We start from the raw sequence: 19,200 nt of genomic DNA, 5'->3' as shown, positions 1-19,200 counted from the left end.
TATATACCATTTATATGCTTTAAATGTTGAGAAAGAAAACGAAACAAATGGTTATTCAATCAAACATGGTATTATTTATTTAAGATACATGAGCAATAACAAGAAATAAAACTGCAGAATAAACATCAATTATGATTCTATAGATACATTTTACTAAATAACTCACATTTGTTATTTTTGTACATTAGATCATTTTTCCTCTAAAAACTGACCTCAGCTCAGCTCTGTGCTGTGTGTCTTCATAACGATAACATACAGATAAAAGTGTTAGAATTGCTTGAACAAAAGCACATGCATATAACAGAGAAACATGATCAACAGCATTTGAATTTTACAAAAAAAGTAGTCCACTCCTGGGTAGATTTCCTGGTTTTGGTCTTCACTCCTCACTCGTTCAGTGTCTGCTTGTGTAGTTGTGGATGGCCTTGTTAAAAACCGCCAGGAAGAAATCGACGTCCTCCTTTGTGATGCACATGGGGGGTTGGACGCGGAAGGCCTACAGTGGCGAGAAAACAGAAGACAAGAGGGGAGATTATGCAGCATCAAGGATACTGATTACCGGGAAACATGCGTCATCAGGTCAGTGCGTTATTCTGTGTCACATATTGGAGGCAGAGAGATTTCACACAGCTTTGTTTGACTTCCTTTTTAAATGATAACTTTACCATGAGGTTTATATCTTGGTTAGGAAACAGCTTTTTCTGTAACCTCTGGTTTGGATCTAAAGTTTGTTCATGACGTTTTTCTAAATTAATTCATTGTAAAAATATTAGGAAACGTATCGAAGCAAAGAGTCCTTTTTTTAGTGCCCATGCTTGAGGTCATTGCAGGGATTAGGAGGATGTTTTTAATCTGGCTGCTGTATACACTGTAATGCCCTGATTTGTTATTTTGTGCAATATAAATAATCGGCTTGAATTAAATTAATTTCACAGTTGAGCTTAAAGCTCAAGTGAGGAACTTCAGCTTTGTGTGTATTATCTTCTTCCTGGTGGTCTGGTTTGCTTTTGTACTTCATAAAGAGGCATCAGCATGGATTTAGTCTGTTTCATAGCCAGATAAAATATTCTAAAATATTTGTATTGTCTACCGAACGCTGTTGTATTTTTCAGGCCACATGCTGATGACAACGCAGAATAGACAGAAGAGAAACTAGTGAAGGTGAGTGTGTGTGGTTACCTGTCCATAGACTCCTCCTTTCCCTATCAGAACTCCCATGTCCTTAACGTCCTCGAAGATCTCACTCATCGCCTCAGGAGGCAGCGGGTCTCTGCTGGCCTGTGGATCAAACAGAAATGAAACCAATGGAGGATCATATAAAGTATTCAACATTATGCACACTATCCACACAAGCCTGTGTCCAAGTAACATAACCCTTGCGCTAAATGGACTGACATGCTATTAAAATTCAAGTTTATAATAACCAAGGGTTTGAATACTGGCTGCTCAAACGAGGCAGCAGAAAATAACCAAATGGGTCCTCTTCAATGTGGAAATTATGCAACATTTCTCACTAGTTTCAGGAAACAAAAATCCACAAATAGTGTTACATATTACATAATGAAGGATGGTCTGTGTAGTAAAACTTTAACACCTCTAACCCATGCAAAATAAAGATCCTAAAATTGCAACATTTCACGCTTCAGAAATTGGTTAACCCTGCAGAAAAGAATGTGCTGTTTCTTGTTCAGAGTGTTTTTATTTTGAATACTAAACCTACCAGATTAAACTCAATAGAAGGCATATCAGAACCTTCTCCTCACTGCAACCACTTCCAGCTTTACTTGATTTGTTCATGGATACAGGTGTTCACTGTAAGTGAAGGTGAGTGTGTGAGTGTGACTTCTGTTACAAACTCAGTACCTTGTCTTTGACCATTTCCACTCCGATCTGCAGGCCCTTTCCACGGACATCACCGATAATCTCATACTTGTCTCTGAGTTTTGCCATTTCTGTCATCAGGTAGGTTCCCACGTTGAGAGAGTTCTGCTGTATGCCGTCTTCTTTGATAGTCTGTGAGTAGAAATGAGGTCCAGTTGAACCGTTCATGCACTGAGATAGACTTAAAACATTTGGCTATACATGAGGTCAGGTGATCATAAACTTTTTAACAGTGTATTTTATTACAAGAGTAGATTTTAATCAAATGAAACTCTTGTGTCAATAAACAGGACTTTGTAGAGAGAAAAGTATAATCCTTACATCAAGCACTGATGAAGCAACAGCACAAGCTAAAGGACTTCCTCCGAAGGTGTTGAAGTGGAAGGCTTTACCAAAAGAAGCAGCGATTTCTGAAAAACACATGAATAAAGAAACATTTCTTCACCAACCTTGGCTTTACATTAAAACCTTCAACATTACTTTTCTAGGAATACTGCTGCTTTTCTGACATAAATAGACTATAACAACCTTTTTCCTCATTTATGACTTTAATCACAAGATCTAAAAAAGAAAAAAAAATCCCTTTATGTGGCCCTAATACTCCTTCTTAAAAACATGTCTGATAAGTTTCTTGCTTAAAATCCACTCTGATCATGATTTAAGCATGCCTATAAACTCCTCTATTTCCTCACTGTTCAGAACAGGCTGTTTATGTGTCTGTAGCTTTAAATGCAAATGAGCTGTGTTTGACCACGCCCCTCTGGAGGTGGATTTGGTCCGGGCTTTCATGCAGCATGCCCAATTGTTTACGTTAGTTGGAAAGGCAGACTCAGAGGGCAGAGCAAACACCTAGCTGTAGGAGTGTCACCCACCTGGGGGAGGGGTTGATGCCCTTTGTGATGTCACAAGGGGAAAATCTCCAAATGGCCTGTTTGAGCACAGATTTTTTTTTTTTAAACTGGAGCAGGCAAACGATGGAGAGGAAGGACTTTTCTCATAACACATGTTAGTGTTAAAAAAGCTGTGGTGAAGTGCATTTTGCATAATATGAGATCTTTAGGGTGAAATGACCTTGTCGCAGGTCAGCACTGATATAAATTAAGCTGAAGTAATAAACACCCTAAATACTCATTTAATAGCATAACATGTGCCACAGAATACGTTTTTCCATACGTTGTTTTTTTTGGTATAAAAAGTGAAAATGGTAATAAGGGACTACACTGCTCATCCTTTTGTCTCATCAGATTCTTTTAAAACATTGAGTACATTGTCAGACAAGTTTTTCCGTGTCCTACAAAAAATCTCACCTGGTGTTGTAACAACTGCTCCGATCGGAAATCCATTACCGATGCCCTTCGCCATGGTAACAATATCTGGAAGAACTTCATGACCTTGGAAACCCCAGAAGTGAGTGCCTGTCCGCCCAAATCCAGTCTGGACCTGTTGGTCAACTCAAAAAGCTTAGTTTCATTACGTATTTAAAATTGAAATATCCTTATACATACTCAAATCTAGCACTTTTAAATAAGCATTGGAACTTAAAGACATCAGACTTGACTCATTACATGAATCTAACCTCATCAGAGATGCAGACCCCTCCTCTCTCTCTCACAAGTTTGTAAGTCTCCTTAAAGTAGTTTTTCGGGTACTGCACAGCTCCTCCCATCCCCTGTACGAACAAAAATGCATCACGTCTTACAGTCACTGCTTAACTAACAAGCTGATAAAAGTTACTCTCTTCATGTTTTACTCACATTTAAAACATGCAATCATTCAAATTAAGTAAAAAGTAAACAACAGAATGAACCTGAATCGGCTCGCCAAAGAAAGCGGCGATTTGACTGGGGACACTCGTGGCGAACGTCTCTTTGAGCTGTCCAATGTATTGTTCATTTGCCATGCATTGGCCTGCAGGATTAAATAATATACTGTTAGATGGTTTATGTGAGCAGCAGGACAAACATCCTTTGCAGTGTCAGGCCTGTTGTGCGTGCGTTTGTGTACCTTGGGCACAGCTACAGTCTCTGATAGTCTGCACAGGAGAGTCCCTGCAGTGGCTTCCTCCCCACGGACCTCTGAACACATCAGGACACATGGTCTGTTTATTGGGCACAAACCTAGTCAGCTGGGTCAAACTGGACCGCCACAGTCACTCAGAGGTATTCCAACAGAAAAAAAAAAGGTCAGCTTTGCATTGATGCATACATACATTTGTGCAGCCTGAACTAGTGGCGATGGGGTATTTGTAAGGTGAGTTGGAGGTTAGACCCATAGTCTGTTGGGTACCGCCGTGGTATGATCCTCTAGAAGATTTAAACAAAAAGAAATCGTGCACATTTGAAGAGCATACATGATATACGTTGGTCTTTACACCAAGTCATTCTGAGGACCATAAAGATAAGACTTGTACCTTAAAGTGATGATGTCAAAGTTGCCCGTGTAAAGCCGAGCCATCAACATGGCCAGATCGTTGGCCTCTGAGCCGCTGTTGGTCAGATACACCACCTGGAGAGGGAGAAACAGACCAGCAGACATTTCAGTGTATCTCTCATATTGATCCCGTCTCCGCCCATTCAGTTAATAAAATCCAATGCAGTACCTTAAGAGGATCGGGTAAGAGGGAGGCTAGTTTCTCACAGTACTCATGGAGAGTAGGATGGACGTAGATGTTTGTCGTATGCGAAAGTGTCCTCAATTGCTTCTCTGTGGCTGCTGTCACCTTCCTGTTCCCACATGAGTTAGCATAAGACAAACTACATCAGTACAGAATATGCTATCACTGAGACACACAGCAAAAAAAAAGAAGTACGATCGTACGGGTTGCAGTGGCCCACGCTGACAGTAGCCACTCCAGCAAAGAGATCCAGATACCGCCTCCCGTCCACATCCCAGATCCACTGCATGTGTCCCTGATGGATGAACATTGGTTTCTTATAGTAGGTTATCTTCATGGTCACAGGGCTGCAATTCAGTCTGCGGATCTCCATCATTCTCTCTTTGGACATACCCTGCATGGGCATAAAAAGATAAGTGTTAGAGTATGTAGGAGAATTTTAAAAAATGTTTTGCGTGCAGGCCCCAAAATAGATTGCAATAAACATTTTGAACAGACATTCATGGTCCCAAAAGGAGGATGTTTGATTTATTAGGGTACCCCTTATTTTCATTTGGCATCATAGCAAGTCGACGTTTGTTTTAAGGTCATGTCAAACCACTTCCACCAGAGGCAACCCTGGTCGGTGGTCTTACTTTGTATTCCTGTGGTTTAAAATCGCATGGGGGCATCTCTGGCAGGTCTTCATGATGGTTTTTGAAGGCTGGTTTCTGGCATACTGCACCTGTGGAATGGATTTGGTTAAAAAAAAAAAATCATAATCTTAAGAAGTTAGGGAGAGTGTTATTTGTCTTGAATCAATTAAGTCAGGGGTCATCAACAAGGGCCGGCTTTTTTCTTGACAGACACAGCGGGGGCCGGACTTTAAATAATCTTGCACATAAGCCTGAAAGCTTTCAAGCCAGATGTGAAGAAGTTAGTGTCATCTAATTTGAGTATTTCAGCCTTGGGATTTCATTTGAATGTTTATTGTTTAATCACCGGGGTTAATATATTCTAAGGGCTGGATGGGAAAATTTGGTGGGCCGAATGTGGCTTGCAAGCCTCCATTTGGTGATCACTGAGGTTGATCTTTTCGCTGAGCAGTTCGCTATGATATCATCTTTGTAAGTCAGTGACCTGTAACAAGGCTACTTATCTACAGAAAAAACATGCCGCCTAATGGTCAATGTTCATTATTGTTGTTTCATTTGTTGTTTCAAACTTGAATCACTAAAAACCTCTTTGACGCTCTTTATAGATAAGATCGATCAAACTCTTTTTCTTTAAATGATGACATCACTGTTTAAATGGGCCGATCCCCCTTTTTCAGGAAGCAAATACATCACCCAAACACAGAAACACTAGGATTGCATCCCTGAGGTGCCAGACAACCTTCGCAATAAGTATAAAAAAATATCTCATAAAACAAACCATACAAAACCATACAAAAAAATACACAACATCAATAAACTATTAAATATTATAAAATAGATTTCATAAGTGTTGAGATGATTTCTCAAAAATATCTTTTGGTTTCATTAATGTTCAAAAGGCAGCATGGTTTTTCTTGATGATTGTCAAATTGTCAATGTTTAAAGTTTCCATTAACTTTACATTGTGCAGCACTGTAAAAGTCAATCCAAAGGCATCAGGGAAATGCTGTTGAATTATCTGGAAATGTTAACTAAAGTAGTTTCATCTGAGTTGCAATTTTAGATTAAGAGCATAACTTCAAGTCCAATGTTGACAAAGTTGTGTATAATATTGTCTTTTAGATGTGATGACAGTTGAGCTTAGTTATGGCACTCTTGCGGAAAAATCAGCCTGAAAAGGGCTACTGTGTGGGTGTGTGTTTCTCTGGGGAGCAGGTGTGGAGACCCTGCCCATGACAGGTACGCGACTGAAAAAGAGTGAGGGGGTTGACATCGGTTTATCCATCACGGATGGTGTTGATCTTTTACAGAGAGAAAAAAAGCTACAAGTGTACGGCATAACTCCACTGCCTCAAAACACTTATGTCCGACCAGGTAAACTCCTAAAAGTCCGTAGTGACAACCCATCATGCCTTGTTACCTTAATGCATTGCAGGCATGAGTGCCACATTTGTTTACTTTGTTGTTCATAGTTCACACAGGTTATGCTACTGTAAACGTCAGTATTCCAGAGGTCCATATACTGTCATTTAGGCTACAACCCATAAATCAGGCCCGTTGTCAGGGGGGGTTCAGAGGGTTCATGAACCCCCTCTCATGGCCAATTGTCCAGAATTTAAGTCAGGTTTAAAAAAAAAAAAAAAATGTTTCTATAACAAATAGCCTACATGTTTCCCCCTTTCTAAAAACATGATGGCCAATAATACTAAACAAATCAAACGCAATAAAGTATTTTGTAAAGGCAGGGAGACTCTCCCAGTTTGCCAAGCAAACAAGCTGAACATCCATCTCTGAACTTCAGCAATAATGAACATCCTAATACAGGCCTTTGTTCTACACTTATGCATTGCTGCCCTAATTTTTATTTTATCATATCAAGTCTTATTTGCACAGTCAACTCAAGACATTGATTTTCAAGGGAATATCAGGAACAAGCTTCAAACAAGTTGTTTTTTTCGTCTATGGTAACTTACCATTTCCCAGGTGAAATTTGGCCAAACCATTGTAACAGCAGGGCTGTCCAGTTAAAGCTGCACAGCGGCCACTCAGAAAAGACACAGCTTTATGCATGTTGAGCAGATACAGAGAGCTTTCAGCTATCCTCCTAACTTCACTGTCTGGGACTAAAGAGGAAACTCACTTAAGGTTTAAGGATGGGTGGACAGTTATCAGCCAATGGTACAGTGAGCCCATCAAACCACAATGATTTCTCTGCAACGACACCCTGATAAATATATAACCAGTGGCATCTTGTAATTAGAATTCCACTTCAAGCCAGCTGTTTGGGAGTTGTTGATAGAAAGGAGGCAAGGCATGTCAGGTGCTGGTTCTTTCCGGTTGTAGTCTAGAAATGATGCAATTTTAACCCTGAGGTCAAAACTCTCTCTTTATTCCGAAGCATCCCCATTCATCATATTCTCATGGTGGCCCAAAAGAAAAAAAAAAATCCTGTCCTTTTGCACACAATATAATTATCTTGTGCAGACAAGATATCAACTTCCAGAAGTTATTATCTTATGTGCATAACATTATTATCTTCTGTGCACAAGTTAGATGATAACTTGTGTGCACTAGATATTAATTATTGAGCACGTTATAATTACCTAGGTCCTAAAAGTTATCCTCTAACTAGATAATTATCTTGTGAGCACACTTGGTTTACAGCAGTATGACATTACAATCAAAATTGAGCTTCCCACCTCGAGCTTCATGTATGAAAATATGACTTATTTTTCCCTTAAAACCTCGATTTTAGATTTGCATCACACAGATACATACTTTCACTCATTCGACTTATCTTACCCAACCATCCACCAACTCAATACATGTTAATTGTGCTCCTTTTTAAGTTTTTATTTTATGCCTTTATTTAGAGAGAGGACAGTGGATAGAGTCAGTAATCAGGGAGAGAGAGAGAGAGAGAGAGGGGGGGGGGGGAGAGAGAGAGAGAGAGAGAGAGTGAGTGAGAGAGAGAGAGGAGAATAACAAGCGGGAAAGGAGACACAGGTCAGGTTCTGTAAAATTGTAGATTTGAGCTCAGCATAGTAAGCCGTGCTAAAGTCTTTGCTGAATGGGCATTGCCAGCCAATCATTCACCAGTTCAATGCACACCAAGAACTAGCTTAGAAGACTTGTTTGTGGAAAACCATTTATGTTTTACTTGCACAATGCTCTTTGTCCCCGGTTGGACATAAGGTCATAATACCTACCTCTGGCATGTTTAGTCATCCAGCAAGTTACTGTAATTCAATCTTGGGTTGCTTGACCATCACAGTCCTACACCAGGTTGTTATTCGTCTTAAATGTCCACTTCTTCACCCAGTTGTCATAGTAACCATACTTCAGGGATATTGTGTATGCTTCTGATTCTTCTGTTAAGTGGCAAGCTTGTAAAGAAAAAGCTTTTTCTTTAACAAAGTATTGAACCACAATGCAAAACTCAGAGACTCGGAGGTAGTGTGGAATGTGTTTGTGAATGGGCTGAAAAGCAAAGCTGAAGTGGAGGTGGGAGGACAAAGGTTAATGCAGGGCAGGACGGTATGGAGGAATCTTAGTAACAGAGGCGTTAATCAATGGCAAAGGCAGAGAGCAGAAAGTAAATATGGCACATAAATCAGGTGGATGGTTTTTAAACGCTTCCTGCGATTCAGTCCTCAAATGCCCTGATGGAGTTCAGTGGTTTTCAAGCTTTAATCTTTGTCTTTTTCTAACATCAAGTGAATTGCTGATATGGATAAGAAAAAAACAAATTTGAAGCCAAGTTGGGATACTCGACTTCAATATAAAAGTCAGTACTTGTGTATTTGGAAAAAGTGATCCTCTTTTATACATTAGCATCCAGAGAAAGTAGAAAGTCATCTCTATGCAGAGTCAGAACGAATGAGTGGCATGTGGTTTGATGTATTCTAAAGGAGTATCATATTGCATATTGCTGATCCCTTTGGAAGGACTGGTCAAAACACGTTAAAAGTCTTGAACTGGGTCTTCGTACTGACATGGAAGAACTTTTATAAACCACTGTTATTGGTTGAGGCAGATTGAAGACATTTGTGTTGGAGGTTGATACGAGCCATCAGGGACGGAAGGCAGCATCCAAGAACATGAGGGCTAGTTAAAACCTCAAGTACGAGCTGGTAGACGCATCAAAGTTAGCAACCGTAGCAAAATGCCCTTAAGATTTATTTTTATTGCACATGAGAAAAAAAAACCCATTAAAGAACAATAACAAGCAGCACATAATGATTAGGAAGTAAAACATAACTTCAGAAAGAAAAGTGCAGGAGAAGCTAAAGAAACCCAGAGGGGCTTGTCGAGTGGCCCTAAACCAGAGGAAGTAATCCAAGTATAAACAATACAGATGAACAGAAAACAAACTTCATCAGGTGTTGAAACAAAGATAAGAACCTGAAAGTTAGTACAGGTTATCCCTTAAAAGTGTTTACAGACAATACCTCAGCAAAGGATTTGGATACTGCAGAGCAGAGAAAAACATAGATTCAAGTGATAATTTAAATCACTTCTAATGTTCTGCTTCCTCGCAACTAACAGGTCAAATTGGTATGAAATATTCCTGCAGGGGGCAGTGTGACAAATTGTCGTTCTCAGGGCTTTCATTCTTAATTTTTACTTTCACATTAATCATTAAGAAACAAGCAGGACTCAAAGTGTGTTCAGAAATGACACTTTTTTAAAACAATCATTGAAAGTAATATCCAAGCATGATTCAGTAAATCCCCAAATAACATACATTTCAAATCCATTGTAAGTAAGGCACAGTACAAGATTCCTTTATCATTTAAAAGTGAGGTATGTTTTGAAAATATTCTAATTACACGATACGTAAGCACATTTACAAAAGTTTACAAAAAGATCAACATCCAGCTATCCAGCTGACCTTTTATCTTTTCTCCATGTAGTTGTGGATGGCCTTGTTAAAAACTGCCAGGAAGTAATCTGCGTCTTCCATCGTGATGCACATGGGGGGTTTGATGCGGAAGGTCTTACATGGAGAGAAAATATCAGAGCAAGAGTTTATGGCGCGCCGGAGATACTGAGTGCAAACAACATGTGACACCAGGTCAGACGCTTTATTCTTTCACGTACTGACACAGGCACATTTCTTAAACACACGTTAAAGCAGCAGAAGATGAAATATTCAAAGCATTCAGTCAACTAAAAAAAAATTTTTTGGCAGATATGATGAGGGATATTTGAGGCACAAAACACTGAATTCATTTAAAGAAGTTGATTCAAAAAGAGGTGTGGTTTCTTGTGGCAGTGTATTTTGACTCTTTAGTGCTCGGGCTGTTAAATAAATTATTGTAATGTGATTAGTGTATGTTTTTTTTTCTGATGTCATACACAGCAAAAAACAGAAATACTTGCACTTAATTGTGTTAAGTGATGTGCACGTGTGCAAGTAAAAGTCCTCCAGATCAGTTTGCTAAAAGTTAAAAGCAAAAAGGTGAGTGTGGTTACCTGTCCATAGACGCCTCCTTTCCCTATCAGAACTCCCATGTCCCTGATGTCCTCGAAGATCTCAGCTATCGCCTCAGGGGCTAGAGGGTCCCTGCTGACCTGTGGTTGATATGAAGAATTCATATTCATCATAATGACATTTAAAGAGTGTGTAACAAAATGGTTGTTATTGCAGAGGAATAAAAAGAAAGACAACTTCCAGAGAACCAGGACAAATTCTTCTTTCTTTGTATTTGACAACTTTATGATGCAAACTAGTTTTTAGTTGTTTTCAGGGGATTTCAGCCTTTGAGAATATCAAACACAGACGTTGGAAAATTATTCAATGCAGCAGAGTCTCACAAATCATAAAGACATGTGCCAAATACAGCAAGTCTGCATCAGCAAAGAGGGAATGAAGTCAAAGTAACCTTATTAAATGAGAAGTCCAGGAACAGGAGAGCTTCTTAGAAGTAGTAAAAGTAAAAAAAAGACGATGCTGTTTGATGGAGGGCATGAGCAAATCTTGAAAAATGACTTTAAATTGGCAAGTTCTAGAAGTAGCCAATTTAATAAAGGCATTTTAACCTTTCCTGTAAGGACGGGAGCCTTTGCTTTTTCATGTCTTTTAACCTTATTCAAACCCTGACAAAGCAGGATACTTGACAAACAGTGCTGCAGCTATCTTAAAAAAATCATGCTGTTGCTTTAATTAAATCAACAAAACTGAAGATTACATATTTCACCTTGACAGCATTTCTTTCTGATACACTGCCTCATTTGTTGTTTGAAGTTTCTTTACTTGTTCTTCCATTTGTTGGCGCTTTTTTCTGAAACAATATCTGCCAGTATGGAAAAAAAAATACAACAAACATGCAGAACTTCACTAAGTTGTATTTGTCCTGCAGCTGACATTTTTCCGTTCACAGTTACAGATGGCCACTTCTGCTCAGGCTAATTGTTAACTGGGGCACTGCTGAACCATGCCCCCGGGAGGCACAGCACAGACACACACACACACGTTGTCCAAGCATGTGAGGGGAGATGATTGTCGCTTCTGTAACAAACTCAGTACCTTGTCTTTGACCATTTCCACTCCGATCTGGAGGCCTTTTCCGCGGACATCACCGATAATCTCATACTTGTCTCTGAGTTCGGCCATTTGTGTCATCAGATAAGTTCCCACATTGAGACTGATCTGCTGCGCGCCATCCTCTTTGATAGTCTGTTGATTAAAAAAAACACATAGTCTTGTTTGAAATAGCATTCAGTGTTGTTTTCAGGATGATGAAGTTCAAGTTTTTAGATGCAGCTACACTATCAATACACAGACATACTATATGCTGAACTTTAAATAAAACAAAGAACAGATACATTCTTACATCAAGCACTGATGACGCAATGGCACAAGCCACAGGATTCCCTCCAAAGGTGTTGAAGTGAACCCCCTTAGCGAAAGAGGCAGCAATTTCTGGAAACATGAAAAAAAACAAGCTCACACCTCATTCAATGGCCTTTCAAACTAAAACCTTAGGCGACTTAACAGTGATAGTACTGTAGCAACATTAATACAAGAAACAACCTGTGATCACACATCATGACACACAAATACATGTTGGAAACCAAGGGCATCATACACATCAGGTCAGCATCAAGATAAGACCGATAGAAAGCCACAGCAGTGAGAAGCTGAAGGTCAAGAGAGCCATTTTATCTCCTCGGAACAGTCTCAATCTTAGTACAGTTGTCATTGGTGTCTGATGTTGTTGTGATACTGCAAATGGTTACAGGATGCTCTCTTATGGAACTTAAGATGAGATAAGATAAACCTTTATTCATCCCACAACGGAGAAATGTAAAGTGTTACAGCAGCAAAGGGTAGGGTTAGCCAAAAAAAGAGCACACAGTGCACAATTAAATAAATTAAAAATAAGGTACATTCTCTATAACTTTTTCACTTTCACAGATAAGTTTAGTTTGAGGCTTTTATAAACACAACTTTCCCTCTTTAAATCTTATACTAATACGTTGCATTGTATTATGTAGTGTTATCTCACCTGGAGTTGTAACAACAGCTCCCATTGGGAATCCATTACCTATGCCCTTTGCCATAGTAACCATATCAGGGATGACATCATGACCCTGGAAACCCCAGAAGTGAGTTCCCGTTCGTCCGAATCCAGTTTGGACCTGTTGGGTGCAAAAAAGTTACTATCACTGTCGGTGCTTCACAAAAAAAAAAAAGAAAAGAAAGAAGACGTTTTGTATGTTTGCTTTACATGGCTTTCTTTAAGGCATAACATTGTCACTTTGTCTCAGAACTGTAAAAATCACACGTGAATTAACTTTGTTTTGTCAAAATAAGTAATAATATGAATCAATTATTCTGTTCCCTTCAGCTCTTCACTGCATTTTAGCATCTTTCATCTAACAGCCTTCAAAACACTTATTGGTAGAGGCAGCAGTTTTAAGTACAGCTAACAGTAGATATAAACCCTTAACAGCCAGCTGGTATCAACTTTTATTATTAATTATTTTTACAGTCTATGGTATCAACCAGTGGCGTGTTTAGCAACTAAGACTCAAATATTTAACTTTGGAGTTCAAAACAACCCCTATAAGGAAGGTGAATAATGGCCATACATTTTCCATGTGCCAAGAAACAAAGCTTCAAATCAGAGACTTTATATTAAGATGGACGGCGCAATAGCCACCTGGAATTGAAGCCAAAATATATAGAGCACCCCCTGCTGACAGGCTGCAGTATAGGTTGTAAAGCCCGCCTCCTCCGTGTTAACAAAAGGGACATGGGTCAAACTATTAAGTTTAATGCACGTCAAATATAGCTCTGTCTCTGTCAAACCCAGATTCTGTGCTGAGAGTTCTTATCGTTTTTCTGAGATGATTTTTTTAAAATAAGCTATTTAGTGCAAAAATGTGCAGATTTATTGTAATGATGCTAAATGCGTCTCCTTGCAGAACTATTACCCGGATTAGAGGACTAAAGGAGAAAAGGCGAGAGAAAATGTAATGAAAACTAATAAAAGTCTCTGAATAGTGTTTCCATATGTGTTAGTGTCAACTCCACACCCACACAAGAATATGTTCTGTGACTGTGTTTGTACCTTGTCTCAAATGTTTATGATGCAAAAAGAGCCACTGTGATGCAAGAGTGCAAACACTCTACAGTGCATTGAGTTAACCTTGTACAGTATCTGTTCATTTAGTGCAACATCCGGCACACGTGTTTTTGTAGAAATCAATCAAGTTTAAATTCTGAACAGAAATTTCACTGACATAAAAAAACTGAATCGTGTACCTAACCTCATCAGCGATGCAGACCCCTCCTCTCTCTCTTACAAGTTCGTAAGTCTCCTTGAGGTAGTTTTTAGGATACTGCACAGCTCCTCCAACTCCCTGTGCAAACGAAACACACAATCTTCACGTCAAACATTTACTTTTTAATTCACTTTAGTTCATGTTAATCTGGACATGAGGCAACACTTTACAAGGAAAGCTAACAAACAAGTTCATGCTTGCTTATAGTTCTGTACAAAGAACATTCAGGTAATAATGTCAATGTTCAACAAAATATGCATGCAAAAACTTTCAAAACATATTGACTGTGTAAGTCATCTCCAATGTGGAACAATAATCACCTTCTAACTGGGGGGGAAAACCATTCACCAATAAAAGCTGGGAGGATAAAGGTATTACGACTCTTCAAGACATTAATGGAGCAAATAATATCCGTAACTTTCAAGAGCTTGTCTCTCAATGTGATATTGATAAGGACTCTCTTTTCTTCTACTTCAGAGTAAGGTCAGCCTGTAAAGCCAACAAGGTTCCCTGGGGGTCGGATTTAAAAGACCGTCCTATTTTAAGTTGGATAACGAGGGCCCAACACGCAATAGTCTGGCTGACAGGCATGACTGCTGCTAAGAAGATTGTAGTCCAGCGTTGGAAACCACCTCATGATAATTCAAGGACTCATTGGCTTCGGAGCTTTTTGGACATTTCGTACCTGGAACTATCTTCAGCAAGAGTTAATGTTGCGCAAACCAAACACAATTTTGTTATGGACAGATTTAATATCGAGCTTAAAGGATCTTCTAACTGAATAAGGATGTTAACAGTCAATAAATTCGCTAGGCTGTTGCACTGCCTGTAATTTGATAAAAATTGTAAAATGGATTTCTTGTAATGCGCTCAAACAATACAGTACCTGAATAGGTTCCCCGAAGAAAGCAGCAATTCGACTGGGGACACTCGTGACAAACGTCTCTTTGAGCTGTCCAATGTATTGGTCGTGTGCCATGCACTGACCTTTGGGATTCAACACAGCGAAGTCCTATTAATACAACTAGTCCAGACATAACGTGTGGATACAAACAGGCCATTTCAAATCAATTTGTTTGTGCAAGAGAGATGAGCTGAAAACCTATTCAAGATATAAATTACCATTAGATGACAATAATTAACAGTGAGAGACCTTAACTTCATGCAAGCAACATATTTATTTTTATTTTCAGCTGACTTGCTTACCCTCTTGATTTTGAGGCAGTAACTTTTCAATTAAGTAAACACAGAGCTCTGTACAGTAGTATAAAACACTAAAACAAGAAATACTGAACACTAAAAAGACAAGCTTTCTCTCTTTCTAAAGGTGCCGATTATTTTTTGATCGCTTGTAAACTCAAATGCAAAGAACAGAGAGTAAACACACATCGTCCAGCATCAGCTATTCTTTGCCTCCCACATGATCAGTAATCATTAAATCATAGTATAGTTAAACTTTCTGAGAAATATTGCACAAGGGATACTAATGCTTAATCTCAGGGCCAAAACAAAAGTCTTGATTTTTCCAGTTTTTGTTTTTTTTTATAGCACAGCCAGTGTGTTTATCCATGTGTGTGTGTGTGTACCTTTTGCACAGCTACAGTCTCTGATAGTCTGCACAGGAGAGTCCCTGCAGTGGCTTCCTCCCCACAGACCTCTGAACACATCAGGACACATGGTCTGTTTATAGGGCACAAACCTAGTCAACTGGGTCAACCTCTCAGTGACAGCCATTTAGACATTCAGCACAAAGAAAGACATTTTCTTAACACAACACAGCTTCCTCTCTCTCCTCTGTGAGATTTGATTTTTTTTTTGGTCATTTACATCACCAAATAATGTTTTTAATCTTTATCAAAATAGAAATGACAGAGCATTGTAAATGATATGCTTTTTCTCAAGATACTGCATCGTAATACGTTTTCTCATACATACATTAGTGCAGCCCAAACCGTTGGCTATGGGGTATTTATATGCAGCGTTGGAAGTTAGACCCATGGTCTGTGGGCTCCCACCATGGTAGGATCCTCTGAAAGATTAAAACCATGACAATGAGAACACTTTTGGACTTTAGATTACAGATAACTTTTCTTCGTCATAAAACGGAGATAATGGAACTACCAACCTTCTTGTTTACTAAACTGGTTGTATATGTTGTTTGTGCCTAACAAAAAGAACCCTGTAGCATCTTACATTATTGGAAGAAAGAAAAAAAGAAAAGATCTTTGACTTTTAGTGTTTAGCCTTAGAAAATGTATGTTAATCACTATTACATTATGATTTCTTAAAACAAAACTATTCCATTTATGCAATGTTTTTGGGCACTTTTAAAAATATTTTAATAATAGGAATAATAAAAAAAAACAAAAAAAAACCTCAAAGTGATGATGTCAAAGTTGCCAGTGTGCAGCCGAGCCATCAACATCGCCAGGTCATTGGCTTCTGAGCCGCTATTGGTTAGATATACAACCTTCATAAGGAGAAACGAACCAGCGGCAATTTGAATTTTAGCAAACAAATTAATAACGGTGATCAAATTGAAGTAAGCCATCTGGGTACCTTAAGAGGATCCGGTAAGTGGGAGGCTAGTTTCTCACAGTACTCATGGAGAGTAGGATAGACGTAGATGTTTGTCGTGTGCCACAGTCGTCTCAACTGATGCTCTGCTGCTGCCGTTACTTTCCTGTACCCGATACAGGAACAACATTTAATTACTGGAATAATATTTATTACGTGTACACTGTGTATCAGAACTGAACAAGTTTTCAGCATCGCAAAGAAACAAGGAGCTTACGGGTGGCAGTGGCCTACACTGACAGTAGCCACACCAGCAAACAGATCCAAATATCGCCTCCCATCCACATCCCACAGCCACTGCATGAATCCCTGGTGGACGAAGACTGGCTTCTTATAGCTAGTAACCTTCATCGTCATGGGGTTGCAGTTTAGTTTGCGGATTTCCATCATCCGCTCCTTGGACATACCCTGAATAGAAATTATAGGATATTTTTATTTTGTGTGCCTGTGAAATTCAACTATAACTGACTTTTAAATGAATGCAGACGGTTTTTATATTAAATTCTGGTAAGTATGATATTCATAACTAAGGTAATAACAGGGCACACAATGTAGTATGTTGGTTTACCTTGTATTCTTCAGGTTGGAAATTGCATGGCGGCATCTCTGGGAGGTCTGTGGGAGGGTATTTGAAGGCTGATTTCTGACATAATGCACCTGAATTGAAATGAACGCATGGAGGTACAAGAGACGGTTAAGTTTTAAGACACTGCACATCCTACCTTTTCCAAACCTTTGACTTCTGTAAACCTAGCTAAATCAAGGTCATTTATCAATCCTGAAGGAAGATCTTTAGGATTGAAACTTTGCCCAAAGTAACGTTGCTCAGCCTTCACTTTTTTTGCCTGCAGTTTATTTTTATGTATGCTTTTTTATGGGCTGTGCGCACACTAGTTTTTTTCTTTTTGAAGACTCATTTAATCAGTAACACCTCAATAAGAGGTCTTTCAATACTTCTCTGTTTTAACTTTAGCCCTTTTACCTCACAGACTGACAAAAAGTCAACAAATGTGTTTGGATTAATGTTAGGGGCATTCATAACATTCAGGATGATATTGCTAGTAATCTCTAAACCTGTCCAAAACGTTAACCACATTCAGTTCACATTAGACCTCACCTTGTGCAACATGTGACAGGCCACCTAAACTGCATGTTTACCCCAGGTTGTCAAAACGAGGTCATTATACTTAGGTGTTATTCTTATGGTTCATGTCTACTGGAGTAGAAAAACTTTATCAATTTGCAACCTAACCTTGTGCATTTCAGAAGCAAATATGCTACTCTGACGTTTTTGTTATCCAGAGAGGTATTGTCCCATTACACCTCCTTCTTGATAATACACATTATCAATGCAGGGCCTGGGCTGTACTGCCTGCAGAAAATATATCAACTTAACAAAATATATGCAGCTACTATGGCTCAACGTATGGCTAACACTTGTTAACTTTGTAGCAGTTTTTACATTAAGTTACATTGAAAGTGTTTACGTCCAAAGTCTCAAATAGCCTGCTCTGTTTCTGGGTTATATTAACCTTTTTGTTGCTTAAACGCTATACACAATACGTTCTGGTTCTGAAATGTGTTTATCTCCATGGTAACTCACCACTTGCCAAGTGGAGTTTGGACAAACCGGGACGAAAGCAGGACTTCCCTGTTAATACTGCACTGTAGCTTCTTAGGCAAGAAACAAGTTTATACATGTTGAGAAGAGACTGCTATCCGACTAAAGTCTCCGTCTGACGCTCAGCAGAAGTTTTCTTCCAGGCAGCTACTCCTTCTCGGAATTCCCTGGGACAGGCGGGTCAGTCAATGACCCCAATTCCACTGAGGCTACGTTTCCCAACTTTGTATGGAAGGCCAATTCCCCCTTTATTCCTGCGTGTGATTCACCTTTCAAGGAGTTTTGGCGCCACCAAGCGTTTGGAAAATTTTAAACACAACCCCGAGTTTATGTATAGGAATTATTTTTCACGTATCCAAACGCATGTTGGCACTTATTTCTTTATTAAATAAGCCTGGTCTATTTAGCCTAGGCTATTAGATGAATTCACATAGGCATTTATTTAGTTCTGGGAGACAGTTAAATGACACAATGCATCTCCGCAGCTTCACACGTAAAAACAAGTTGCGTTTGTAAACAGACACAACTTAGCATTTAGACAAAGCTCTTGTTTAAATAGGACAAAGTGGCTCTCCTTGGATGTCATTAAAATATAAACAATAGTAAGATTAGCCTAAACTGATATGTCAGTTTGTGGACCATCATCAGCCAGATAGAGTACACCTAAATTATTTTGCTTTTGTGCCCTGTTCAGTGTTTGTAAAAATCAATAGGACCTCAAATATTGCTGAGAAAATACTACACTTTCTCACTTGTGGTTATTAATCCCAGATCTGTTTTTGGTGTAACACAAAGTTTTAATTCTTTAATGCTTTTATTGGTCATAAGCATTACGGAGGTGTGGTAATTGTACAAATTGATTCGGGTTGTTGCAGTGGGGCCCACAGTCTTTTCATGGGACCCAGAAATCCTGGTGACGCCGTTGATAATGAATAAAAAGCACCTTCATTTTAGTTTTCATTTTTTCCAGTTTTATCATATAATATCTGGAAGATAATTTCCCTTTTCATACATCTTTTCCCCTTGGTTGTTATATTCTGACTCTAGAAGTGACAAGGCATTCAAGCCATCATCGA

The 19,200-nt window shown here is 39.0% G+C and overlaps 2 protein-coding genes across 2 annotated transcripts; both read right to left on the bottom strand.

The window, feature by feature from the left end:
* Positions 1 to 50: 50 nt before the first annotated feature.
* On the bottom strand, positions 51 to 7,331 carry LOC132992107 (alanine--glyoxylate aminotransferase 2, mitochondrial-like). Its single transcript, XM_061061237.1, has 14 exons — positions 7,104 to 7,331; positions 5,131 to 5,219; positions 4,699 to 4,889; positions 4,481 to 4,604; positions 4,292 to 4,386; positions 4,091 to 4,184; positions 3,886 to 3,979; positions 3,689 to 3,789; positions 3,458 to 3,550; positions 3,189 to 3,321; positions 2,203 to 2,291; positions 1,864 to 2,013; positions 1,180 to 1,278; positions 51 to 496 (listed from the first exon to the last, which is right to left on the bottom strand). Exons 1-14 carry the CDS (start codon positions 7,198 to 7,200, stop codon positions 395 to 397), a joined length of 1,551 nt encoding a protein of 516 aa, XP_060917220.1. The 5' UTR covers positions 7,201 to 7,331; the 3' UTR covers positions 51 to 394.
* Positions 7,332 to 9,296: 1,965 nt separating this feature from the next.
* LOC132992106 (alanine--glyoxylate aminotransferase 2, mitochondrial-like) lies at positions 9,297 to 18,322 on the bottom strand. The gene is made up of 14 exons (XM_061061236.1): positions 18,107 to 18,322; positions 17,072 to 17,160; positions 16,721 to 16,911; positions 16,486 to 16,609; positions 16,302 to 16,396; positions 15,862 to 15,955; positions 15,513 to 15,606; positions 14,813 to 14,913; positions 13,912 to 14,004; positions 12,645 to 12,777; positions 11,970 to 12,058; positions 11,663 to 11,812; positions 10,609 to 10,707; positions 9,297 to 10,129 (listed from the first exon to the last, which is right to left on the bottom strand). The coding sequence occupies exons 1-14, from the start codon at positions 18,201 to 18,203 to the stop codon at positions 10,028 to 10,030; spliced, it is 1,551 nt and encodes a 516-aa protein (XP_060917219.1). The 5' UTR covers positions 18,204 to 18,322; the 3' UTR covers positions 9,297 to 10,027.
* Positions 18,323 to 19,200: the final 878 nt, after the last annotated feature.

This window comes from Labrus mixtus, chromosome 17 (genome assembly GCF_963584025.1).
Source record: "Labrus mixtus chromosome 17, fLabMix1.1, whole genome shotgun sequence".
Classification (NCBI taxonomy): domain Eukaryota; kingdom Metazoa; phylum Chordata; class Actinopteri; order Labriformes; family Labridae; genus Labrus; species Labrus mixtus.
The sequence above is the reverse complement of the archived record's forward strand: the minus strand, read 5'-3'. Positions and strand labels throughout refer to the sequence as shown.

Coding starts and splice junctions, on each gene's coding strand:
- LOC132992107 (XM_061061237.1), bottom strand. CDS start 7,200: ATGCATAAAGCTGTGTCTTTTCTGAGTGGCCGCTGTGCAGCTTTAACT. Junction 5,220..7,103: donor CAAATTTCACCTGGGAAATG/GTAAGTTACCAT, acceptor TCCATTCCACAG/GTGCAGTATGCCAGAAACCA. Junction 4,387..4,480: donor TCTTACCCGATCCTCTTAAG/GTACTGCATTGG, acceptor CTCCCTCTCCAG/GTGGTGTATCTGACCAACAG.
- LOC132992106 (XM_061061236.1), bottom strand. CDS start 18,203: ATGTATAAACTTGTTTCTTGCCTAAGAAGCTACAGTGCAGTATTAACA. Junction 16,912..17,071: donor TCCAACCTGAAGAATACAAG/GTAAACCAACAT, acceptor ATTTCTATTCAG/GGTATGTCCAAGGAGCGGAT. Junction 15,607..15,861: donor ACGGTTTGGGCTGCACTAAT/GTATGTATGAGA, acceptor CCCTATAAACAG/ACCATGTGTCCTGATGTGTT.